The following is a 24749-nucleotide window of genomic DNA, read 5'->3' on the forward strand; positions in this document are numbered from 1 at the left end:
CGACATTTTATAGCAAAGTAATGATCAGCAGAATCCATTTCTAACAAAAAAAAATACCCTTGAAAATTCAAGTCTCTATGTCTATGAAAGGCGATTTTCAGCCCACTGTGCGCCGTTTCCCCAGGTTCGTTTCGAGGTTCGTTTTCGCGCGCCCCGTTTTTCGAAAAAAGTCGAGCTCATTTGTTTCGGGCTTCAGGCGAAAGTCGACCGAGACGCCTTCCCGTCCGTATAGAACCCGAGGTTCAATTCGGTCTGGAAAAACCGCAAAAACGAGTCAGTGCGAGTTTGTATGGAAATATTTCCTCGACCTACTCGACCGGATTCGTTCGGGGCTCGATGTCGACAAAAATTTGAGGAAACTCTGGCGGCGGAAACTGGAAGCGCTCGCGGCGCGCCATACAAAAGCGCCGCAGTTCGCTTTTCGGCCACCGGGATGGCCCCACTGGCAAAAAGTTGATTTTTCGCCGTTTAATTGGCACAGCTTCAAATCAACGTTTCCCCGCGAGTATTGCCACACGCACGGTTTCGAAACGGCTAAATTTCGGTTCATTTTTGTATTTTGTATTGTTCATCTGTACAACTTTTTTTCCTTCACCGTTTATATTTTTATTCAATTTCGAACGCACCCCGAACGCGAAATGATTAAAAAAAAATTTCGTGCGCCTCTTTTGCTCGAAAATGTTTCGTTTTTCGCATTACTCTAACGTAAATTAAAAAGACGATTGATTTTGATCGAGCGTCGGGTCTGATTTAATCAGGTATCGTTGTTTTTTTTTTAATTTTACAAAAAGTTTTACGAAATATCTCAATTTTTAGGGAAATAGGTTTAATTTAAGTGGAAATGTTTTTCTTTGCATAATGGTATCATTGGCCAAGAGAGTACCACGTGGTCACTCAAAACCACGTGGTTCGCTTTGTTCATCAAAATCTACATGGTCATCCTGATGATTGAATTCCGTCGAAATGGCGTAGTCTGCGGCTAAAATTTTCGAAAAAAATCGTCGTACGAAGGTTTAGGAACGTTAATCGTCGGTCCTACATATGGCGCTCGGTTCAAAATGTCTCACAATAACCGGCTAAAGTTTGACATTAGCTATTTTAACAAAAAAATGTCATTTTTAAACAGTCGGGCTTTTGGCTAATCAGAAATCAGCCAATTATAGACTAGCAGCGAAGTGTTGTAGTATTATTTTAGTTTTGTGAATTCAAAGAAACGATAAAATCTGTGTAGGTACTTACTTTGGCAGTTTATCTTTTTAAAATCGATAATGCTTTTGAACGGTATAAAATTAAGTTTGATAAAAATAATTTGGAACGGGTACCGTCGCCCCGTAGTGAAAAACTACATCAATAGCGTCACGCAAATTTATAATTTATACCAGGAGCGCAGAAGTTGGGTAAGGTTAGCCTGGGAGCCATTCATATTTAAAGTTTTTATCTCTTTATTTTTTAACCTAATTGCGTTATGAAAATATTTTTTTGGAATTTCTTTTTTTAAATTAAAATAAGTTTGAAAAAAAACATTTTTCTCTCATAATGATAATTCTTATAAAGCCATTTCTGCGAAAAATTACATCGAGGACGCTGTAATCTAACAGGAGCACAGAAGTTTGGGAAAGTAATTTACTATTAAAAACGGTTTATATAATTTTTTTTTTTAATATATTTTTTTCAATTAAATTTTTTTACATTTTGCGTGTTTATAGAGCAATGTTTTTTTCCAAAATAAAACTCGCTGGGACTTTTGAAGAATGTCCGTGACAAAAACCGTACATACGATATGGGTATCAAATTACGCGTCTCGACCTACACAACCAAAATATTTTTATTATTTAATATTTTATTCAAAATATCCATTTCTTTCTAAACATACATATATTTTAATACATTTGTGGTCACACACTCATTGTTTCATTCATATGCAAACATACATATTACATTTATAAACATTTTTTTATTTAAAAGTTTTTACATTTTGCGTGTTTATAAAGCAATGTTTTTTTCCAAAATAAAACTCGCTGGGACTTTTGAAGAATGTCCGTGACAAAAACCGTACATACGATATGGGTATCAAATTACGCGTCTCGACCTACACAACCAAAATATTTTTATTATTTAATATTTTATTCAAAATATCCATTTCTTTCTAAACATACATATATTTTAATACATTTGTGGTCACACACTCATTGTTTCATTCATATGCAAACATACATATTACATTTATAAACATTTTTTTATTTAAAAGTTTTTACATTTTGCGTGTTTATAAAGCAATGTTTTTTTCCAAAATAAAACTCCCTTGGACTTTTCAAGAGTGTTGGTGACAAAAACCGTACATACGATATGGGTATCAAATTACGCGTCTCGACCTACACAATACGAATGGCTCGGTGAAAAAATGACCAGTAAGCTCCTTGGCACATTTTTTTCTCAAAATATTCATTTCTTTCTAAACATACATATATTTTAATACATTTGTGGTCACACACTCATTGTTTCATTCATATGCAAACATACATATTACATTTATAAACATTTTTTTATTTAAAAGTTTTTAAATTTTGCGTGTTTATAGAGCAATGCATTTTCCAAAATAAAACTCCCTGGGACTTTTCAAGAGTGTCGGTGACAAAAACCGTACATACGATATGGGTATCAAATAACGCGTCTCGACCTACACAACCCGAACGGCTCGGTGAAAAAATGATCAGTAAGTTCCTTGGCAGCATTTTTTCTCCAAATATACATTTCTTTTTAAAAATTTTGCAGTACCACACTCCTGGCTTTATTCACATTCAAACATTACACCACCCACCAAATATTTACCCATTAGTTTCGGGCAAAAAGCAAAAGTGTCGAAATACACTCTTTGCTTCATCCAAATTCAACACCAAAATACATATAATTTTTTATTTTTTACATCCACTTACTCGAATAATTTTTACCCATTAGTTGCCTGCAACGGGAAAAAAGCTAGTTTATAATTAATATTAATTTGAACTAATGATAGAATGAAGGTCAAGTAAAAGGGGGATAAGGGCACTACTCGGCGGGTTTCAACCTGGTATAAAGGCAGAAGGTAATAAAAACAACATTCATTTTATTGTGAACCTCGAATATAATTTTCAATTTTTTTTAAATGTTAAATCGCACACGAGTCCCAACTGCTTCCAACCCTCTGGCTCCAGAGGGTTGGAAGAGGTAACCCAAATTAATCAAACAAAAATTTACCTCCGCATTCCGAGACTTGAACCCGCGACCTCCAGCTTGCTAGCCTTACCCCTCAACTATGGGGTTATTATTGAATATAAAAAATGACCTGAGGTGTAAACAGAGGAGTCCGATAGTGCTTTCCCGTTAGTGTTAATAGTGAGAACCGGGCCTTATAGCAAAGATAGTTGTGATGAAGAATTTTTTTTTTATTTAAATTATATTCCGACTTTAATTTAATTCCTCACTTTAGAATAATGCACAAGATTGTATTGAATATATACAATCTTGTGTAAAATATCATAATAATAATATCTATTAATAGTTATTTCTTAGATTAGATAGTATCTTCATAGATTTGTATATTATGAGGTACACTATTTCAGGAAACAGTTTTATTGTAAAGATTATTTATCACTCACTCGAACATTTCATTAAAATTGTGATGCATCATTTGACAAATGAATGGCTACTATAAACAGTACCTAGTTAATATTTTTAACTGAACAAATACCTAAGATATTATTATATTATTCGTTCCTAGTTCCCACACTATATACATGCTACAGACTACGGTAGGTACCAAACCAGAGTGAAGTTAGTTGCGTTAGAGTACGTACTGTACCAAGTTGAATTCTAATCGGAATATGTTTACCTTCTGTTTGATGTAAACTTATAAACAATTGTTTATCGTTTAGTGATTAGTGATATTAAATTAATTGTAAAAAGGTGTCAGCGAACTAACTGCTGGTTGAATAGTGAGTATTAATATCGATACATAGTTAGTTTAATGGTAGGTATATTAATTTATTGATCTTGTGTTAAAATGAACGTGTGTTTGTATGAGAAAATTGACAATTCGATTGGACATCTGTCAGAAAGAACTCCTTTGCTTCGGAAATGTTCCGAGGATATCGAGTCTCATTATCATATATTTGGAAATGGTAAGTGGTTTTTTATTACATTTATATCAACTGTTTTTTTTAATAATATGGCGGGAACGTTGTGTCATTTTTGTTGATATAAAGATTGAGATAAGATGAGATACCAACTTACTAAGTAAGTATCTACTTATCTAGAATACACATTTTTTACTTTGAAGATTTGGTGTAGATTGGCGTAAGACTATATTTTAAGTTAGAGAAAGCAAATAATTTTGATGCCTTTGAAAGTAATTATTATTAATATTATTGATGCCCTAATATAATATTAGGAAATAGTAAATAGTTAAAGCTTCATGCAAGAGTAGTATTAAAATATTATAATATGTAGAAAGCTAATGTAAATACTATTATATATGTACCTTATTTCTTTAATGAAAAAATAAAATAAAATTAACAATGGATGATCAAATTTCGCTACTTAGGAATACCAACCGTTTATTCCACTGTTTTATCACTTGTAATGAAAATTAATAAACGATGAACCTATCCTATTTTTTTAAAGTATTAATACTAATTAGTATTTTATTAAATACTTCAATCGTCTTTAGCATGTGGGCATGTGGGGCACGAGCCCAGGGCCCCGGCCTGGAGGTACCCTGGTCTCATATCTGTTTCATCGGGCCCGGGACCCGAACAATCGCGGTACTTTGAGATGATTTTGCCAAGAAAACGGCACATACAGACCTACAATAAATTAACAGTTTACCTACCTACTTGACACAAAGTACGTCGCCACAATAATATTGTTGTATTGCACGACTGTACTTAATGATTATGTATCACATAAATTTGACGAGTTTGGTACGAGATACAGACTTAATGCGTCGCTTCTGTCAGGGCAGGGCCTAGGCCCGAGAGGCCCCGGTTTAGGGCCTAAACCATTAAGGTTAAACGCAACGCTCGTTGTATTCTACGTGTTCACAGATGGCGTTAATTAATTAATTTTGTTTAAATACGCTTTTGAAAGGTATTGCTTTACAGTATTAAGACAAATTATTTGTTTGCGCCCTCATATACGCAATATGAATATGAATAAATAGTTTTGTCCATATAAAAACTCAATTCTATCGAGAAAGGCATACAAATACAATATTGGATTGAATCATCGGTAAAATATTGTATTTGTGTGCCTTTCTCGAAAGAATTAAGTCTTTAAACGAACAAAACTATTGATTCATATTCATATTGCGTATATACGGGCGCAAACAAATGATTTGTCTTAATATTGTAAAGCAATACCTTGCAAAAGCGTATTTAAACAAAATTAATTAATTAACGCCATCTGTGAACACGTAGAATACAACGAGCGTTGCGTTTAACCTTAACTCCACACAGGAGGAGATAAGTTCCTTAAGGCATAATCTGTCAATTTTGGGGATGCTGTGAAATTTTACACATTGACTCGGAAATTGATTTATCAAATTTTCATAGGGCCCCAAACTGGGAGGGGGAAAACGATACACGTTGAGGACATATGACTTGGACAAATATATTTCACAGGTTAAACGCGACCTTGGTTATAATCTACGCGTTCATATATGGCGTTAATTTAATTATTTTACTGAAATACAAATTTTGCAAAGCTATGCTTTAAAATATTGAGATGAATCATTTGTTTGCATTACGTACGCAATACCTATGTACGTTATATTTATATCAAATTTCTATTTCTTTTTTTATTCCAGATCTTTTCAGACTTATTTCCAGATTTATTCGTCTTAGTTTTTCATTTTTGATAACATTTTCAAATTATACAAAGATATAAAACTGTAAATTAAATAAAAATGATTATCATGATCTATTACAAAGATACAGAAGAGACGTTTAATTAAACATTTCTTTTAAAGATGTTATTTCATATCAGCTCAGAGAGTGTACTGAGTACTCTTATTCAAGTGAGCTCATTATAAATTGTTATCTCCCGGACTTGGATGAATCAATATTATTCATAATAAATTTATTTAATTAAAATTAATTTATGGTTTATGTCAAATATTTATAATTTAGGTATGTATTGATGCACAATATTTCTTAATTATTCACGCAACAGTTAGCATTCTTGTATCTGTAGATCGAAACAGAAATATAAAATTGTACCTACACTTTAGAAATTGCCATATTAAAATTATGAGCAGTCACGGAATGTTTTTGGTTTAAAAATATATCTTCAGGATTAATTATTATAATATTTCCAGTAATTAAAATTTTTATCGCAGCATCGCCCGCGTACCGCAAAAATGCGGGCAGTGAAGAAAGTACGCAACATACCCGTGCCGCACCGACTCGTGTATGGGCGCCAATAGAAGTAGATGGAATAGAGCACTCTCGGTATCATGCCTTCTTACCGATCCTTGAGCGAGCGGGTCAAAATAACAGCATTTAATTTAATTTTTGCAAAACTTTTTTTTAAGTAAAATAAATATTTTTTAATAATATTTCAAAATTCTTTAAAACGACTCAATTTGAAACGTAGGGGTACTTTTCAGCGAAAAATTTATCAATTATTTTCGTGATTTGTTTTAGAGGTATTATGCCGTGTTGCGCGACCTCCTTCTTTAGCCAAAGTTTCGGACAGCATTACAGTGTTTATCATCAGGGCAGATGTGTAATTACACACATTATTCTTAAAGAAGGAGGCAGTGATTTACGGCATAATACTCTGAAATTTGGTCGTGTAACAGTACCCGAAGGATTTTTAACCAGAAGATTTCTGAGCATATTTGGAGTAAAAAATGTACATAATATCATTTTGCTGTCATGATGATAATTTTTAATTGAACACAAAAAAAAATCCACCACACGTCGCATCTGAGTAATTAAACTAACGGATCGTGTGATACGCACTCTGTCTCGTTCTAGCAGCACGGCAACGGACGAGACGAAGCACGTACCACGAGATCCCGTCGGGATGAATAGTAATGGCGACGTGTGATTGATTTTTTTTTGTATTTAATTGAAAATCGGATAGTAAAATGACATTCACGTTCTTTACTCCTAATATACTCGATAATCGACATTTAAAATCGTTCAGGTAAGTGTTGTTACACCCTGTATATGTATCAATTATTATAGTTGACAATCGTAATGTCTGATAACGTGTTATCATTTTCATGAACAATGTCTTAACAATGTTGGCCGGTAGGTATATCAGTATTTTTTTAATAATAGCGTCAGTCTGCCTACTTAGTCAGGGCTTCTACCACAGAGCAACTTCACCAACGTAAATATCTCTCATAGACCGCTTGAAGGGCAACTGATATTCTGGCCCTAAGACTAGACATTTATAAATTTTATTTTTTTTTATTACAAGATAATACATTACAAAATGATAACAAAGTTATAATGTATTATTCCCAATGCGTTTACAAAATACATTTCGGGAAAGACTTTCTACTTCAAACTTTTCCTTCTCTTCTTTCTACGATAAATTTTCCTTAAGTCCCGTAGGTAACTTTTCCATAAGGCTTTGGTTATGTATATATCCGGGGTAGGAATGTCCTCCTTTCCGTCTTTCAAGCCTTTGTCCCTCTCCTTATTACACACCCCTTCAAGTGTGTACATCCTAGTTTGTCTACGTGACGTACGACCTTGAACGTACTCATCTCACGTGACGGTTCAGTATAAAAAGGTTTCACCGAACGTTGTGTTGGTTTTTTTTGTTTCTCGGTTTAGAAACCTAGTTATCTATGTATGTGTGGTATCCCTTGGTTCTTTTGAGATAGAGTGAGTTGAATCCATTACCGCTGTGTTTTAAAGTCATTTTATAAACCTTATCTTCTAAGTCGCCTGCTCCCCCAACTGGCTACGCGATTCTATCTATCGTAGGGTAATGTGAATATAATAAAGTGTTAGATTTTATATATGTGATATACATACGATAAATTTATGGTGTTAGGTGTCGGCGCCATCCATGTATATATTTTGGGAGGGGAAGGAGAGGAAAGGAAATAAAATTTTTTTCAAGTTAAGATTGGCTCCTCCTCTTTACCAAACAAAACCGATGGATGATAATTTGAGCAAGGCGATCGATATCTGCGTGTCTGGATATCACAACCGGCCGGGTCTCCCCTTGTTCCAAATCGGCAACCGTCACGCCAGAATAAAGAAAACCAGGTCTCATCACCAATTTCAGAATTGCCCCAACCTCAAACACCTCCAGGAAAATCTACTTTACTGAGTGTAGAAGGGGAAAACCATGACATCCCTTGTCACGAATCTAGTCGCGAAAATGTGACACGTAAGGTCCTAAGTTACGTGCCACCTCTAGAAAACGTTGTAACTCCCTCGTCGTCGGGGATTTACATCCCTTTCTAGGTCAATAACATAGATAACACACGACGATCTTGTCGACATTTAGCCTGCCTTTAGCGATAGGTTGTGTGCCTACCCATTCAGCCAATTATCATGTGAGATATATGTAAGGTCTACTCGAAATGCCAAATTTAGGATGAGGACTGTCTGTATTTTAATATTTGGTTCCAGTATTTATTTTATGAGGTTACTAGCATCCTCGTGTATTAGGTATGGGTAACTTCTATTGAATACCTATCCTCTCAGGTAGGTATAAACGGATAATTGGTTTGATTTTTGCATTTAATTTAAAGAGGCTGCCTACCTCTCGAAAGGTACCTGTTGAGAAAAGTTGTTCGGTTGGTAGTTTTATTTCGGAGATTACCATCTCCCTCTTTTGCCTCTAGATTTGTTTTTGTGCATCCCAATTCGTAACTTAGAAAGTCAAACAATAGATGAAAAGTATTAAATTAGAAAGTCAAATAACAGAAGAAAAGTTTTCATTTTGTTCCGTCTGGTTGCATCCGATCGCTTTCAATTCGGGAGGTCATACGCTAGCAAAACTTCCCCTTTGACTGACTGTACACCGCGCCTCTCGGCCTCATAGTGTTCGCTGTTTCAATTGTACGCCAGTGTTGTGGTATGTACCCTGTAGATAGGTATTTTTATACTGCAAATTTATATTGGTTGGCCTAATTTGTAATAGGTATTTTATGTTTCGTCGGCGATTCAATACCTACCGCAGGGACAACGTCATGATTTGATTCGTAATGTTTTAAAAGAATAACAGATCGGCAGGTAGGTAAATTTTTGATATTACCCTCGGTCCAAGGCGTTCCCCTAAAACAAAAGTTATCGGCCTACATATGAAAGGTCGTTGACTCGTCTCTCGCTCACAGCTGATTGACAGTTCGCCTAGCACATCCCTTTTAATGATAACATTATTTGGGCGGCAAGTGTCGTAAACTTAGTTCCTGTACCTCGGTTGTATCCGTCGTTTAAAAGGGTCCTCTGAAATTTAATAAATAATATAAAAAAAACTCACCCAGTTAGTCATCTCTCATTCTCAGCGTGAAGCTTACCTGGTTACACTATATAGCTAAATCACTTTAATTTTTGATCTCCCCCCTATCAGCTTCTTTCCTCATTTCAGCGAAATCCTTGCAACTTGTTCAAGGTTGGTACCCTCCCTGCCTATAAAAGGGTAATTAAATAATTCTGTAAATACAATTGTACCTCCCTAATCTCTGTTGGGATTCGAACCCGAGTTTATAATTTGTTTGATCCTCTGGTTTTCGGTCTCCGTGAATAGATCTCGCCAAATCAATTCCTCCCTAGACCGATTAAAAACTTGCTGCCTTTATATACGTTCACTCTGATTTAAAACGCAATCATTATTATTATTATTTTCATGTTTTTAAGACAAGTAATTTAGTTTGAACTACACATTTACGAAATCACGTTTAATTTAACACATTTTATATTATAATCGCGATCGCCCAACCCTTAGCGCCCCTGGGGTGATTTTTCACAAAACGGCGCTCTACAAATTATCCAATTATTATTATTGTCATTATTATTAATTGTATTCTCACTGAGTCGAACCACTTTCACTTCACACAAACACCGGTTCAATAATCTTTCACTTTAATTCAAAAACCAACAAAGCTTTCTAACACCATCTGAATTCACTAATTAACTGTAATCTCACACAACACTTCTGATTTGTATTGATTTCTCGGAGCTGTCAACGTATCCACGTTCAAGAACTGACTGCCCGTATTTTATCCCTTTCTGTGGGAATGTGTTTACTTAAGGCCTATAATCTATTCCATGTTGCTAGTCTAGACAAAATTTTTTTAGAGCACGTTCGTTTATTATTTATCGTTTATTTATGTGGATATTCAAAACATCACAAACATTAGATTAAGGACGAGACAAATAAATAAAATATATTAAAATAAATACATTAAAATAAATACATTAAAATAAATAAACGCAGATGTTATTATGGAGTTTCAGAGAAAGATTGTGTTAGTCATTAATGAAACTGCTGAGGAAATAGCTTTTAAGAGCTTTTGCCAATGTTTTTTTGTTCGGTGCCGGAAGTTTTAAATTATTAGGTAATGCGTTATATTGCTTTAATAAAAATAATATAATATAATACAATAATAAATTCCCTAAAATAAAGCCAGAACCATAACGACATATGTGAATCAGCCGTGCACAAAAATATGCGACGCGCGGCCCTGGTGTATTGGACAGACCTGCGGTTGAATTTGCCCCATCAAATCTCTAAAATAATGTGGGAATCTTAACGACTTATGTGGTGCAGTTGTGTAAAAACAATATTCGGCACGCGACCAGGCGTAATGGACGGACCTATGGTCGACTTTGCCCTAGCAGGCCTAGAAACATGATCGGATCCGTGGGGTTTATTTTAAATATTTCTAATGAATGTAGTTACTAATTCATCTTCTAGAAAAATAAAATCTGGTGCTTGCCGCTAATTTTATAGTTGAAAAACGTTTTATAAAATTTTCAAACCATTTTATAAAATATTTTAATGGTAAGGTCCTGTTTTTATTAATCTTAAATATAAATATCTTACATCCGCAGGGATCCCTCTAGAAATATTTTGGATTTTAGTAATACGTTCATCATAAATAATTAAAATGTGAGCGCCAAGTAAACCTCAGTTGTCGCCTTAAGGGAAACCGGTGCACGGCCTTTTTCATACAAAACTTAAATTTAGATTCGAGGCCAAAATACCCAACCAAACTGAATAATAATATTTTTAATGGGTGTAGCAAAAATCTAGTATGATACGTGCTACTTTATTTATTTCTATTTCTAATTATAAAATATGGACAGTTAAATAAATCGATTTTCACGATTTTAGAGTGACTTAATGGTAATTATAAAAAATAATTTTACCCTTTTTACTGTGCAAATATAAAATATGCATTATTAAAAAAAATAATTTAATGGGTTTACGAGTAAATTTCATTTTCAAACGACCGATTTGCTTTGGAACACAAAATTGTGATCCAAAAACACAAAACGGGACTTTATATGTTTTATTTTTTTAATTTATATTTCATTGTATTTATATAGTAGGTTGGGAAAGATTATTTTTTTGATAACTCACAAAAAATTGTCTACGTTGCCTCTAAAATCGTTTCAAATTGAATTCTTTAATGACCTGTATTTTCTAATTTAAAACACAAATATATGTATTAAATTTTTGCTATACCTTTTGATTAAACAAATATTTTTTTAGTTTGTTCAAGTATTTTGGCCTAAAAATCCAAATTTAAGTTTTTTATGAAGAAGGCCGCGCAGTCTGACAGACCACGCTATAAGCTAGCCATACATTCCCATTGATAGTGTATGATGAACGATATGCTGAAATAGGCCAAACCATTATGCGTATAGCTTAATGTGTCGCCTACCTAAACATATTTAGGATACCGACTTTATTTATTTCCACACGAAAAAGTACCTTTCTCCCGGGTTGATGCAACATTACTTACAAATAAGTTGTGAAATTTGCCTATAATCTCAATTTCAGGCGCTTCAAATTAATATTTCACTCGGAATATTTTTGATCGTGGTAGAACGGAAAGCAGGCAGATGTAATAATTTTAGGATTTCAATGTAACTAGTAGTTCTGTATATAGTAGACGTCTCGTAATGTTGATTATTCCGATTATAGAGCTCGTTACATGCGAACTCTGGCGGTGTAAAAAGATACCATTCAACATGGCTATCGTGTTTCGGACACGGAACAAACAAATCTACTGACAGACAAAATGCATGCGTGTGAGTTAGAAGAGGACTTTGCCACGCTCTTTTAATTAAATACTACCCATTATTAAAAGGCGACTTTTACAAAATGTTAACTTTTGAATCATAGAAATATGTTTTTGTGTAAGTATTTGTTAAAAAAAGTACCTATATAGAAAACGGAATCCACTTCCACAAAACATTTCACATTTTCGACTGAACAAACAGTAAAGTTACTTTAATACAGTTTATATTAATTTAGTATAACAGTTAATGAGTAATTAATGCGGTGTCCACACTGTCCTTGCAAAAAGGAAGATAATAATGCTCTGTAATAATCCCAAATATCACCGCATTTTAATTGAAGAAAATCATCAAATGGTCACTCTATTTTGTTTTTTTTTTTTATATTTGAAAGGTCCCCGTTAAACGCCGATACTAGGTGTGTTTCAGCTTTCTATCAAATTTTAATAAGCTGGCAAGCTTAAATACTCCATAGTTGTTGTCCTCTTCCGCTGATTGCAATTTGTTCAAAAGCTGAAACAGCATTTAACGGGGATGATTCAACTATCAAAAAACAATATGGCGCTGATTGACCATTTGATGACAATGTTACATTTGGTTTTCTGTTAAACAACCCGTCCTTAATTCTTTCTTGTTCTAAGGTGTGGATTGAAGATTGCTTAGTCCTCATACATTTTTCATGGACTTCGTGACGGAAGAAAAAATCATAAGTATTTTAAAATGAGAATGAGAATAAGGGAATACATTTTAATTTTTTTGCTTGGAGTTGAGACTAAGGAGAGAACCAATATTATTTGATGAAATAAACCAATAGAAATGTGTGTTGTGGGCGTGTACGTGTGGCTGAAGTATGATAATTTTTTTCCTTACTTCAAATGAAATTGGTCAAACATATCCTGAGGAAAATAATTTATCTTTGGCGATGTTGTATGGCGGATTTTTTTAAGGAAAGGAAAGAATGAACATTTATCTTAAAAATATGTATTTTGTAGGATGGAGGAAACACAGAGGGCGGCAAATCAAAAACGACCCGTTCTCATGTGAAAAATGTTAACCGTTTAAAAATTTAGGCGCGCGTTTGGCGTATTTCACGATCATGCACTAGTGCCGAAGGTTGACGACGCTAGTTCCTAGGGCTTCTTCTATTGAAACACCGCTAGAACATTCCCACCTTACGCGTGTGCTCTAAATATTGCTTGTTAAAATAGGGGAATTTATCGACCCGATAGCCCGTTTCTGCAATCAATGGTTTTTTTGGGTCCCAAACCAGATGTGGTAAATTCATCTGTGGGGTATCATTTAACCCCCAGGCTAATTTATTCGCTTTTGGGAACAGCTGATAAGGTCTCATGGATATCGTTATAACTCCCTTACTGTCATCTGAAAAATATGATATAAACGGTGCTAGAAAGAGAAAACCCATTTATTTTTTCACAAGATAACTTTATTTATTTTCAAATTTAGAAGTAAACCACGGAAAAATTGAAATGTACACTTCTATGAAACCAAAGGTTCCGACCGAATTTTGAAAAAAAAAATAAAACAATTTTTTTTATAATTATTTTTAAACAAAACGACGACAACAACGTTTGTAATACATTTGTCTAGTAAAATGTGTGCTTTTTTGGTTTATCAGTAATTTTAGTTACAAATTACGTAAGGTGAGTAATTTAAAAACAAAATTTTGTGTGCACTCAAAATTTTAATTTTCAAAAAATATAGGTGTATTTCAAATATAAAAACTAATTTCATCACCTTTAGAAAGCAGTTTTCGTGTAATTTCTGAAATATTTGGTTTAATTTAATTTTATTGACTAGCAGAAACATTTAAATTGCAGAAGTAGAGGTATACTCGTATTCCATCCGTTGAATTCCCCTCAAATTATCAAATAAGTTAATTATTAAAAATAATGGACTTTCATAAAATTACAGGACTCAAACAAAACTGATTGAAAAATATTCAATCAATCTCAAGGTCTTTTTTTACAGAAAACATCATCAGTTCGAATGCACATCTGAATCCGGGTTAGTTTATTTGTTATGTAGTTGTAAGTACGTGCCAATTAAGGCATGTTCTCTTGTTACCACAAAACATAAATTGTACCAACTACAAAATCGAATCATTGTGTCTACTACTGCAAGTTATTCATGCGCCTAATTGATTTTCGTTCACGATTGCGGACTTTGTTTAATTTTGTATAATATCACAAACAAAAGATTTTGATTTGCGTGAACTCAAAAAAATGTCGCCGATTTTCAATAGCATTGTTTGCTGTTAGTAATTATAATTCGATGCCTAGTAAAGCGTTCAATGTCTTCGACCGTCTAGATATTCCAAATTTAATGTTTCTACAAGTTTCATGATTCTTCCGTGACAGATCTCCCAGAGGTCGCGGGTTCAGAGCCCGGCGCCTCGCGGCGTAGCGCAAATAAAACGTTATTCAATTTACATGGGTTTTGCTCCTAAAATAATTTGAATTGAGTGATAAACTATTATTTGCGATTTGTTCCAGAATAGAAGATATTATAGTCCTGGTGAGGGCGATGGCTTTACAGAACTTCCTACCCTTCCTCTTCCTCCTTTCATTCCTCGTACCACTTCCACCTTCAAAAGGGGACATCTCTTATATTATTTAATCGCTCCATGCAGTTGATCGATATTTTGTGAGGTATCACATTAAAACGTGTTTAATTGCTTTGCATAGAAGAAACTTAAGTATTTTTCAGAGTGGTGGATACTTTCGGTACCACACGGAGAAAAATGAGTACAGCTTTTTAAAATCAAAATACTGTCAAAAATGTGACTACATGACCTAATAAAATATTAGTCACTAAGAAGATATCGGAGCACGTGTTTACGCAGGTGGCCTTGTCGGAATAAATTAAATTGACGAGATGTTAAAATGTTATCATTTTTAAGAACACGTGTTCGAACTTCCTCATAACATGTTCGTGCTTTTCTGATAGTTATGAAATTTTTAAATTCATTCGTTATAGGCCTCCAGTCCCGTTTTTAACAGGAAACCAGATATTTAATATATTGCGGTCGATGGGTTAGGCTCTCGACTGTGAATTTCACAATTAATCAATTAAAAATAAGGTAGTATATAGAGAGGTCGATACTCTCAGTATCACCCTGGTAAAATACTACAATTCATATTTGAAACGTTGCTTGAAATAATAACGGCCGCTGTTCCCAACTTTTTAATCGTTATCTAAGTTCAAATCTTTGTTTTTGCTCAGCCAAGCGATTTTTAAGCATTTTGTAGGGAACGTTCGATTTGCGTTGTTCCCAATCATTTTATCTTTGAAAATCTTAAGTAGCCCCACACACTACCGCACATTACCATAGACAATAAAATGACATCAAATTAAAAACTTTCTATGTTAAATTAATATGAAAGAATTAATTATTGTAGCTCTTATGAATACACATTACTTCTTTTAAATACCGTTATTCATAAACTGGTATTTCATATTTTTTAAACTAACGTATATAATATATTAAAAATAAAGTGACAACTTAAACGTGATGCCACAATCGGGACTTCCCATTTGATTTGGCAGATCGACGTAAGTTTTTTCTCGGTGCGACAGCAAAACAAACCCAAACAAACCTTAAAATGGAGATCAAAGCAAAGCGTGCGAAGAATAACATTAAATTGATAGAATAGAAAGGTTTTCAGATCTGACATGAGGTAAGGGCAAAATATTTCGCACATTCATCGCAAAAATGACACTTGCGTAAATAAAATTAAATTCTCCTCAATTAGGTTCAAAATATACAAAAAACACGTTTTCGTCATACGAAAACGGTCAAAAAATTCTTAGTAGTTATTTTCTATATGTACTTTTTCTATTTTACATTGTCTTTGCCCTTCACATACATGTACTCTCCATTCACTGTCATCTATGTTTTCTTATTCGTGTCAATATTATGGTTTTAATGGACATATTGTAGTAAATTAATAAATAAATAAATAGTTCGATGTAATTGACATCCACACCCTGTCGCCGCCTGTATAACCCGATGTTTTCATCAATTACTTCGGCCCATTCCGCAATATCTAGTATATCTAATATGTCTAAAACTTCTCTATCCATTTTAAAACGATAATGACAAATGCAACACAAAAAACTGAAAGGAGCGCGACTGTCGATTGTCAGAGTGACATTTGATCATTGATTCGCGGTATTTTTTCACTCTGTCGACACTTTTTGTAACTAGCTTTTTCCTTACATATTGCTTAAATAGCTAATCCAGCTGTTCGGCTGGCTTAGACTGAGCGGCTTGCTTAAGCAATTATTGTGTGTTGGAATTACGTAGTGCAGTGGTGATTCGCTTAGAATTTGATTATTAGGATTGGGAACAGCGGCCGTAAGTGTGACCAGATTTGAATAGCCTGGTACTCACCCATCTTACTCTTTTACATCTCTTTTCCCTCTCCATTACATTCAATTTCACAACATACCCCGATGAGTGATGCTATTGTCTCACTGGCCTCAGACGGTTGGAAGCAATTGGGAGCAGTTGGGAGTCTTGTGGGGTTTTCACATAAAAAAATCTCCCACCCCTCTCTTTTTAGTACGTCTGCATCACAAGATATCTATATAATTGGATGATGTGACAAATATGATTTAAGATTTTCACGGCCAAAAGTATTTTTGTTATTTGTTTTTGGGGTATTATGCCGTGTTGCGCTAACTCCTTCTTTAGCCAACGTTTCGGACAGCATTGCGGACGGATACACCAGAGTTAAACGAAGAAAACCACTTTAAATAATAAAAAAAATGATACGTTAATGTTAGCTCAGAGGGTTGGAGCTGGCAACACGGTATCACAACCTCACACTTAAGCTCACATTTTAACACAACCTCAAATAAGACATCTGCCCTGATGATGGACACTGCAATGCTGTCCGAAACGTTGGCTAAAGAAGGAGTTAGCGCAACACGGCATAATACCCCAAAAACAAATAACAAAAAAAAAAAAAAAGGATGATGTGACAGTTTAAGATCTAAGTTAATTATAATAATATTTGACTGATTTGTATAGCGCCGTTTTTGTGTAAAATCACCTCAAGGGCGTTGTTTTTTTTATATGAGGTCCTAAGAAAAAAAATCCCTCAGGGCTTATGTCATCTTTGGAGATGCTGTGTGGAGGGTGTTTTTACGGAAAGGAGGGAGAATAAGTTCTGGGAATGAAAAGGTATGAGGGGTGGGTAGGAATCTGGGGGTCAATGGACGTAAGAATCCATACCTTCGAAGGCGATGGGTCGAGAGAGTCCTGATTTTGTTCTTGTCCCAAGGAGAGGTCAAAAGGTCTCCTTCAACCAGTCTCTCCCAATCCGGCCCGCCATGCTTGGGTTGGCAAATGCATCCGCCTTCAAGACCCAGACAAACCTTACTCCATGAATCCAGGCACTCCGTAGTCACCAAACATGGCAAACCACTTGGGATGACCGCCTACCAAATTGAATAAATATATTATAAAATTAATGTAATTGGCTTACAACTAAGATATCTGATCCCCACCAAGTCCAAGCAGGACCTGCACGCTGTATCACAAATTAATTAATATGCCATGTTAAGGCACGTCTAACCTACTGAAACCTGATTTTTTTATTAGGCAAACAAAGGCACTATAGATTCCCATTAAACATTAGGGCATACCTTCTATATAATGTAAACATACATAAAAAATATCACATGTTTTTAAATAATGTACTATCCTGCTTGTTCAATGAATGTCATGTCACCTACGTATTCTATTGTTATGAGAAACCTTTACTTTTTATAGACACCCACGACTTTGCGGTCACTTGAACAAAATAACAGATTTTTTTGATATAACCAGAGTTAAAAACATAATACGTAATATAATTTAATGTTTACTATTTTCCAATCTCCTAGTAACCCTTCAGAGGGCAGTGATTTTAACTAATGTCCCATTTTCATCACTGTTGGTTTTTAGATATTGAAAATTTTACCTATAGTAGTCCTAGAGAGAGGTCGTAAGTCGTACGTGAAGTCATCGTTCTATTATCTTCTATATAGGTGTGAGAAGGACGTACGTATACGATTATTATGAGCGTGGTTCTGAATATGTTTATCAATTGAAATACTATATATACTCTCAAAGGCAGAGCTTTATTATATTCTTACACACCCAAATACACGGTGTCAGGAAACTAGTGGTACAAGCAGGAAGTTCCATATTTTCGGCTTAAGGGTTCTAAAAATTTTTCAACTTTGTATACGTTTCGTTGCATTTTATTAGACAGTAAACAGCTGATAGTATCTCTGATTTTTTAACGACCGATTTTTTTCAAATTTACCCTAAAAAATTCTAACTTTGGATTAGATTTACTCAAAAATAAAAACTTAAATAAAAAAAAGTTAAACTACAAAATTGACTCCAAAAGTGTTGTGGATTAAGAAGTTCCCCGCTTGTACCTCTAGTTTACGGAAATTATCTATAAATATACCTGACATTTTCCTTTATTCCCCATCAATCTATCGGTTGATCCTCCAAGTCTCTCTATATACTCTATCTCTTAGTTTTATACAGAATCGCAAATCTTGAAATGAAAGTGCGCAATATTTGGTATGTTAATTTGTTAAAATAAATAGTTGAATCATAAATTCATATTGTTGAAGTGAAGGGTTATTTGATTTTCAAACTCTTTTAGTAAAAAAATGAATAGGTTTTATAATAAATTCTGCGAATTTTAAACAAAATACCTGTTGTGTTAATATACACTACAGACAATATTTCAAAAGCTTTTATAATTATTAACCTGTCCTTATCCTTAATAATAAGTACCTTATGTCTGCTGACATCAATATACATAATATTGAGCCGGATTAATCTAGTATATTTTACGTTCATATTTTTATTCTTGTCGTGAGTAAAATTTTATTATAAGGTATATTTCGTCATGTATGTAGTAAATTATGCATTCATATATTTATTCTTGTCGTAAGTTAAATATTATTATAAGGTTTATTTCGTTATGTATGTAGTAAACTTTACACTCATATTTTTGTTATTGTCATAATTTAAAATTTATTATAAGGTATATTTCGTCATGTATTTAGTAAATTTTACATTCATATATTTATTGTTGTCATAACTTAAAATTTATTACAAGGTATATTTCGTCAAGTATATAGTAAATTACACGTTCATATTTATGTTCTTGTCATAAGTAAAAAAAATATTATAAGGTATATTTCGTCATGTATTTAGTAAATTTTAAATTAATATCTTTATTGTTGTCATAATTTAAAATTTATTGTAAGGTATATTTCGTCATGTATCTAGTAAATTTTACATTCATATTTTCGTTCTTGTCATAAGTTAAAATTTATTATAAGGTATATTTCGCCATTTATTAATGGTTTTCGAATAAGAAAACATGAAAATAATTTAAGATTAAGAAATAAAACTTTAGATTGTGTACACAAAATAAGGGGGTGGATGAAATGACGTGTTTTAGGAGAATAATGACGCGTAAGTTGATTGAATAATTCAGAAACTCTTCAGAAAGACACGGCACACTCATATGAATCAACTGATTTAGTCTGGTCACTGGTCAAGTCAATGGACAGAGTAACGGAAGGTATGCATAAGATGAATCAACACGAGGCAGAGTTTTGGAGCGTACTACCGTCTGTAAATCATCCGTGGAAATTCATTAATGTCAGGACGGGTTGTTCACAGAATTTGAACAATCCATCAAATTTTTACGATAATTTTCAATTATCGAAGAAAGCGAACACTTTGTTGCTTGACATTATATAAATGATTTTTTTTACTTTGTCTATAGACACTAAGGACGGGTTGTTTCGGAGAACTTGAACAATTCTTCAAATTTCAAAGTTAATTTTCAAGTTCTGTGAAAGATATTTTTATGTTCTGTTTTTATTTCAGTTCTGTCAAGCAACTAGCCTATAATGATGTAATAACAGAATTTGAATAGAACTTTCACAGAACCCGTAAATGAACGTTGAAATTTGATGAATTGTTCAAATTCTCCGAAACAACCCGTCCTAACCATACATTTAATAAAAAAATACGGGAGTCCAAATAATTCATAAAAATAAAATTGGAATACGTCTTAATAATAAAGAAACAATAGAGATATTCAAATCGAATAAAAATAAAAATAATTGCCCACTTTTAAAGAAATAGCTAGAATTAACCGAAAGTCCAATTTTAAAGTTGTTCCCTTTGTCCCTATGTATCCCCCACTCTTCTCCTATACCTACCCCTCCATCAGCCAGTCTGTGCTGCTTTCTCCCTCTCGCACATGCTTTCTCTTCCTTCTGTTTACCTTGTAATTATCCCTTGTATTTAATTTAGTTTATATTTCCATTGTCCTGAAGAAGGTTGAATGCAATCGAAACCGGTCGACCTATAAACTTAAATAAAGTGGTTTGAAACAAAGTTAAAAAAAAACCATTTAGAATTTAGATCATGTTCAAGTTCTGTGAAAGTTTAATTGAAGTTCTGTTATTATTTCAGTTATGTGAAACAATTGACCAGTAATGATGTAATAACAGAACTTGAAAATTATTGTAAAAATTTATAAATTATTAAAATTCTGTGAAACAACTAGGAAACAACAAAGGCTGTTAGTAAATTAAATGATGTAAATTATAAAGCATTTTTTTCCAAATTTAAAAATTTATTAACGTAATATGTTTTTCACCAAATGTCATCGACTTTTCTGCTTGCAAAATATTAATATTACGTGGTATTTTTATGTGCAAACGTCCCATTTTTAAAGTGTTTACTTAGTAAGTATATTTGTTGACGAGAGATATAGCGGGATTAAGTTTGCTAAAAAATCCGATAATCCATGTTTTGGCACGCGACCATCGAGTGAACAAATATTGTTGGATGAAGAGTCAATACATTGGACAAGACATCCGTGAGAGATCTTCAGAAATGTGTACAAATAGCTGTCAACGAATGAAAATCACGAAGTTTTCTCAAAATATCTTTGGATAACTTTACTGCATTCTTAGATCTATTTGAAAAAAATCATTATAAGGACTGATAAAAAACATAAAAAAATGTTTTTATTCGTGTCATACAGTACGAGGGTCCCAGCTACTCCAAGTCATTGGGACTACATTATTTTTTGTAAATTTGTAAATATGTCTGTTATAAAAAAATGCTTAAAAAACTTTCTTCACTGTTTTGTATGTAAACCAATCATAAATAGAAATATAATATTTGATTAAGACAAACACTACTACCGCAAATATGTTAGTAGGTAGTAGTTTTTCAGCATAGTACACGTGAATGTTTTTATAATATTTGTAATGACAGAAACGCATTGAAATTCAATTTTTTTTTCTTCAATAAATTAACAATTAATGATATACGGACCAGTTTCACTCTTCAAAACCGATATCTGCCCAGTCCCAAATATGTAAAAGTGAATCACAGTTATAAAATATACATACTTGGGACCTAAACTGTACAACAAAATCCCCCCTGAATTAAACATAAAAACTTGTAATATTTCATACATAGGCCCAATAATAACTAAATGGTTATTATTTTTTTTTTTGATAAATTAATGTTTTTTTAAAGACAAGATTTTATTTATGCATAGCACAAAGGATAACAATTATTTTTATAAGCAATAATTGTTCGCCTGAAACACTCATCCACATTGAAAAAATCTCCTGATAAAAAATACATGACGCCAACGGGACTCGAACCCGTGTGAATTATTTTTTATCAGGAGATTTTTTCAATGTGGATGAGTGTTTCAGGCGAACAATTATTGCTTATAAAAATAATTGTTATCCTTTGTGCTATGCATAAATAAAATCTTGTCTTTAAAAAAACATTAATTTATCAAAAAAAAAAAAAAAATTAATATTTGACTAGTCCAAGTATTTCACCTAAAAAATGTATACAATTTGTATCAACGCCATCTAGTGAGAGATTTAGCACTTACAATGCCTTTCTCATATAAAAATAAAAATAAAGTTGGTTGTTCTCAGGTGAAAAAATGTAAAAAGCAGTAATTGTTGAATGAAACACTAGCATATATTGAATATTTTCTCGGGTAAGAAATAAGCCCCCATAGCTCAGTGGTCAGAGCTTTCGACCGGAAATCGAATGGACACGGGTTCGAGTCCCGTTGGCGTCATGTATTTTTTATCAGGAGATTTTTTCAATGTGGATGAGTGTTTCAGGCGAACAATTATTGCTTATAAAAATAACTAAATGGTTGATTGGACTGGGCAGAGGAGAATCTGAAAAAATGTTAAAAAACGTCACATAATAAATAGACATAGTATAGACATAGACTAATCACACACTATATATATCTTCCACTATTCTAATTATTGCTTATACACAACAGCTCAAGTTCGACTCTATCATAAGATTGTAACGATTAAACATCACAAATTAATACATTAATGAGATATATTATAGACATAGACAAATCACACACTTACTTTCACATATTTTTTGGTTCCTTGGAACGGGCAATTTGCCTAGTTAGGAACCAATCATTTCGACCTGATAAGGTACAATAATCTATAATCAATAAAAATATTTCAATTATATCTTGTATCATATTGTACTGTGTGTAAAAGCCCAGCTACACTACTCGCGAAGTTGATCGAAGTTGACCGAATACGATAGTGTGGGCACGAACTTCACTTCGCTTCGGGCAACTTCGCTTCGCTTCGCCCGACCTCCGATTGTTGTCGGTAAATGCGCCCGAGTCAAAGGACTGGACTGAGTTACTCGCGAAGTTGCACGAGTGTGGGCACGCACTTCGAACTTCGGCTAACTTCGTCGAGGACTTCGTCGAAGCGAGTAGTGTAGCTGACGCTAATCTAAAGGAATAAAAAATAATACATTAAAGTATGTAACTCTTGACACGCCAAGATGTCAAACATAACGTCTGTAACCAAGTGGGTTTTCCGACGACCCCATGAATTTTTCTGTCTTATGGGTTTTTAAAATAGATAAATCCTAATTATTCAGTCAATTATTAATGATAACTTATGTATTTGCGCAGAAATACGTAAAATACTAACATAATATGTCGAGTATTTAAGCTAATATAAGGAGGATATTAATTTTTTTTAAAAGTGTAAAAATAATAATAAGTCATATTGGTTGGACAACAAAGCCAACTTATTGCCCACTTTCGAAGGTTACTTACTTAGGTTCTAGGTCAAACAACCACAACAACACCATCATCTAGTCTAGAGTGCACTACCATCTAGTCTAGAGTGCACTCTGTGCGAGTACCTTGCACGAGTCTATCGCTATCCTTTTCATTTTCAAGAACAAATAGCATGCGCACTCTCTTTGTTTTAATGGACGGACAGCTGCTATGCTTTGTCCTCTTCTATCGCATGGGATGGTTGGTTGGGACCTCTCAGTCGCACACGAGAATTCCCGGCTAGTTTTCAAAAAGTTTTAGTTTTCAAAATTCGACAACCGGAATTCGGGACTGATTTTTAGCAGGCAACCAAATAATCAGACCAGTGCAAAATGCTTTTTCGATTTACCTGTTTATACATGGCAACCTGAGAGTTGTCACCGGAAAAGAGTAGGCAACCTAACGTTTGCATATTCTATGGGTTTCATACTTTCGATTGGTATAGAATTTTTATAATAATCAAACCGGTGCAATGTTTAAAATTTTTTTTTTTAAATTATTAATTAATCATACCCTGGACTAAAATTTGTTAGGCAACCGATATGCAATATATTTATTGACATATTAAATTAAATATAAAATACGTTTCATCAAATAAACATCTCGGTGACGGTCGTTCTTTAATGTTAAACGCAACGCTCGTTGTATTCTACGTGTTCACAGATGGCGTTAATTAATTAATTTTGTTTAAATACGCTTTTGCAAGGTATTGCTTTACAGTATTAAGACAAATTATTTGTTTGCGCCCTCATATACGCAATATATGAGGGCGTATAAATAGTTTTGTCCATATAAAAACTCAATTCTATCGAGAAAGGCATACAAATACAATATTGGATTGAATCATCGGTAAAATATTGTATTTGTGTGCCTTTCTCGAAAGAATTAAGTCTTTCAACGAACAAAACTATTGATTCATATTCATATTGCGTATATACGGGCGCAAACAAATGATTTGTCTTAATATTGTAAAGCAATACCTTGCAAAAGCGCATTTAAACAAAATTAATTAATTAACGCCATTTGTGAACACGTCGAATACAACGAGCGTTGCGTTTAACCTTAAGGGATCTTAGACTACCAGTACTAATTTGGTTCATGTGGCCTATGGGATGGGATTTTTACGGTCATCGCTTGGACTATTAGGATTTGGATTGAGTGATAGCTCAGTTCACTAATTTTAGTCAGTCCTTGGGAAGGAAGGTTCAATCCAGAGATATATTTTTTAATTACTTCAATTAACCTGTTGACTGTGATGACGTTCGTGGCCATGAAA

The 24749-nt window shown here is 33.6% G+C and overlaps 1 protein-coding gene across 1 annotated transcript in view; it reads left to right on the forward strand.

Moving 5' to 3' along the window:
• The first annotated feature begins 3935 nt into the window (after positions 1-3935).
• LOC149419235 (dietary and metabolic glutamate transporter-like) overlaps positions 3936-24749 on the forward strand; it is a 152929-nt gene continuing 132115 nt past the window's right edge. Inside the window, exon 1 of the mRNA XM_089638166.1 lies at positions 3936-4157. Coding sequence (XP_089494292.1) covers positions 4040-4157 — 118 coding nt within the window. The 5' untranslated portion in view covers positions 3936-4039. The remainder of the gene's footprint in view (positions 4158-24749) is intronic.

Source organism: Hesperophylax consimilis, chromosome 12, assembly GCF_061612785.1.
Source record: "Hesperophylax consimilis isolate HC1 chromosome 12, BYU_Hcon_1.0, whole genome shotgun sequence".
Taxonomy (NCBI): Eukaryota; Metazoa; Arthropoda; class Insecta; order Trichoptera; family Limnephilidae; genus Hesperophylax; species Hesperophylax consimilis.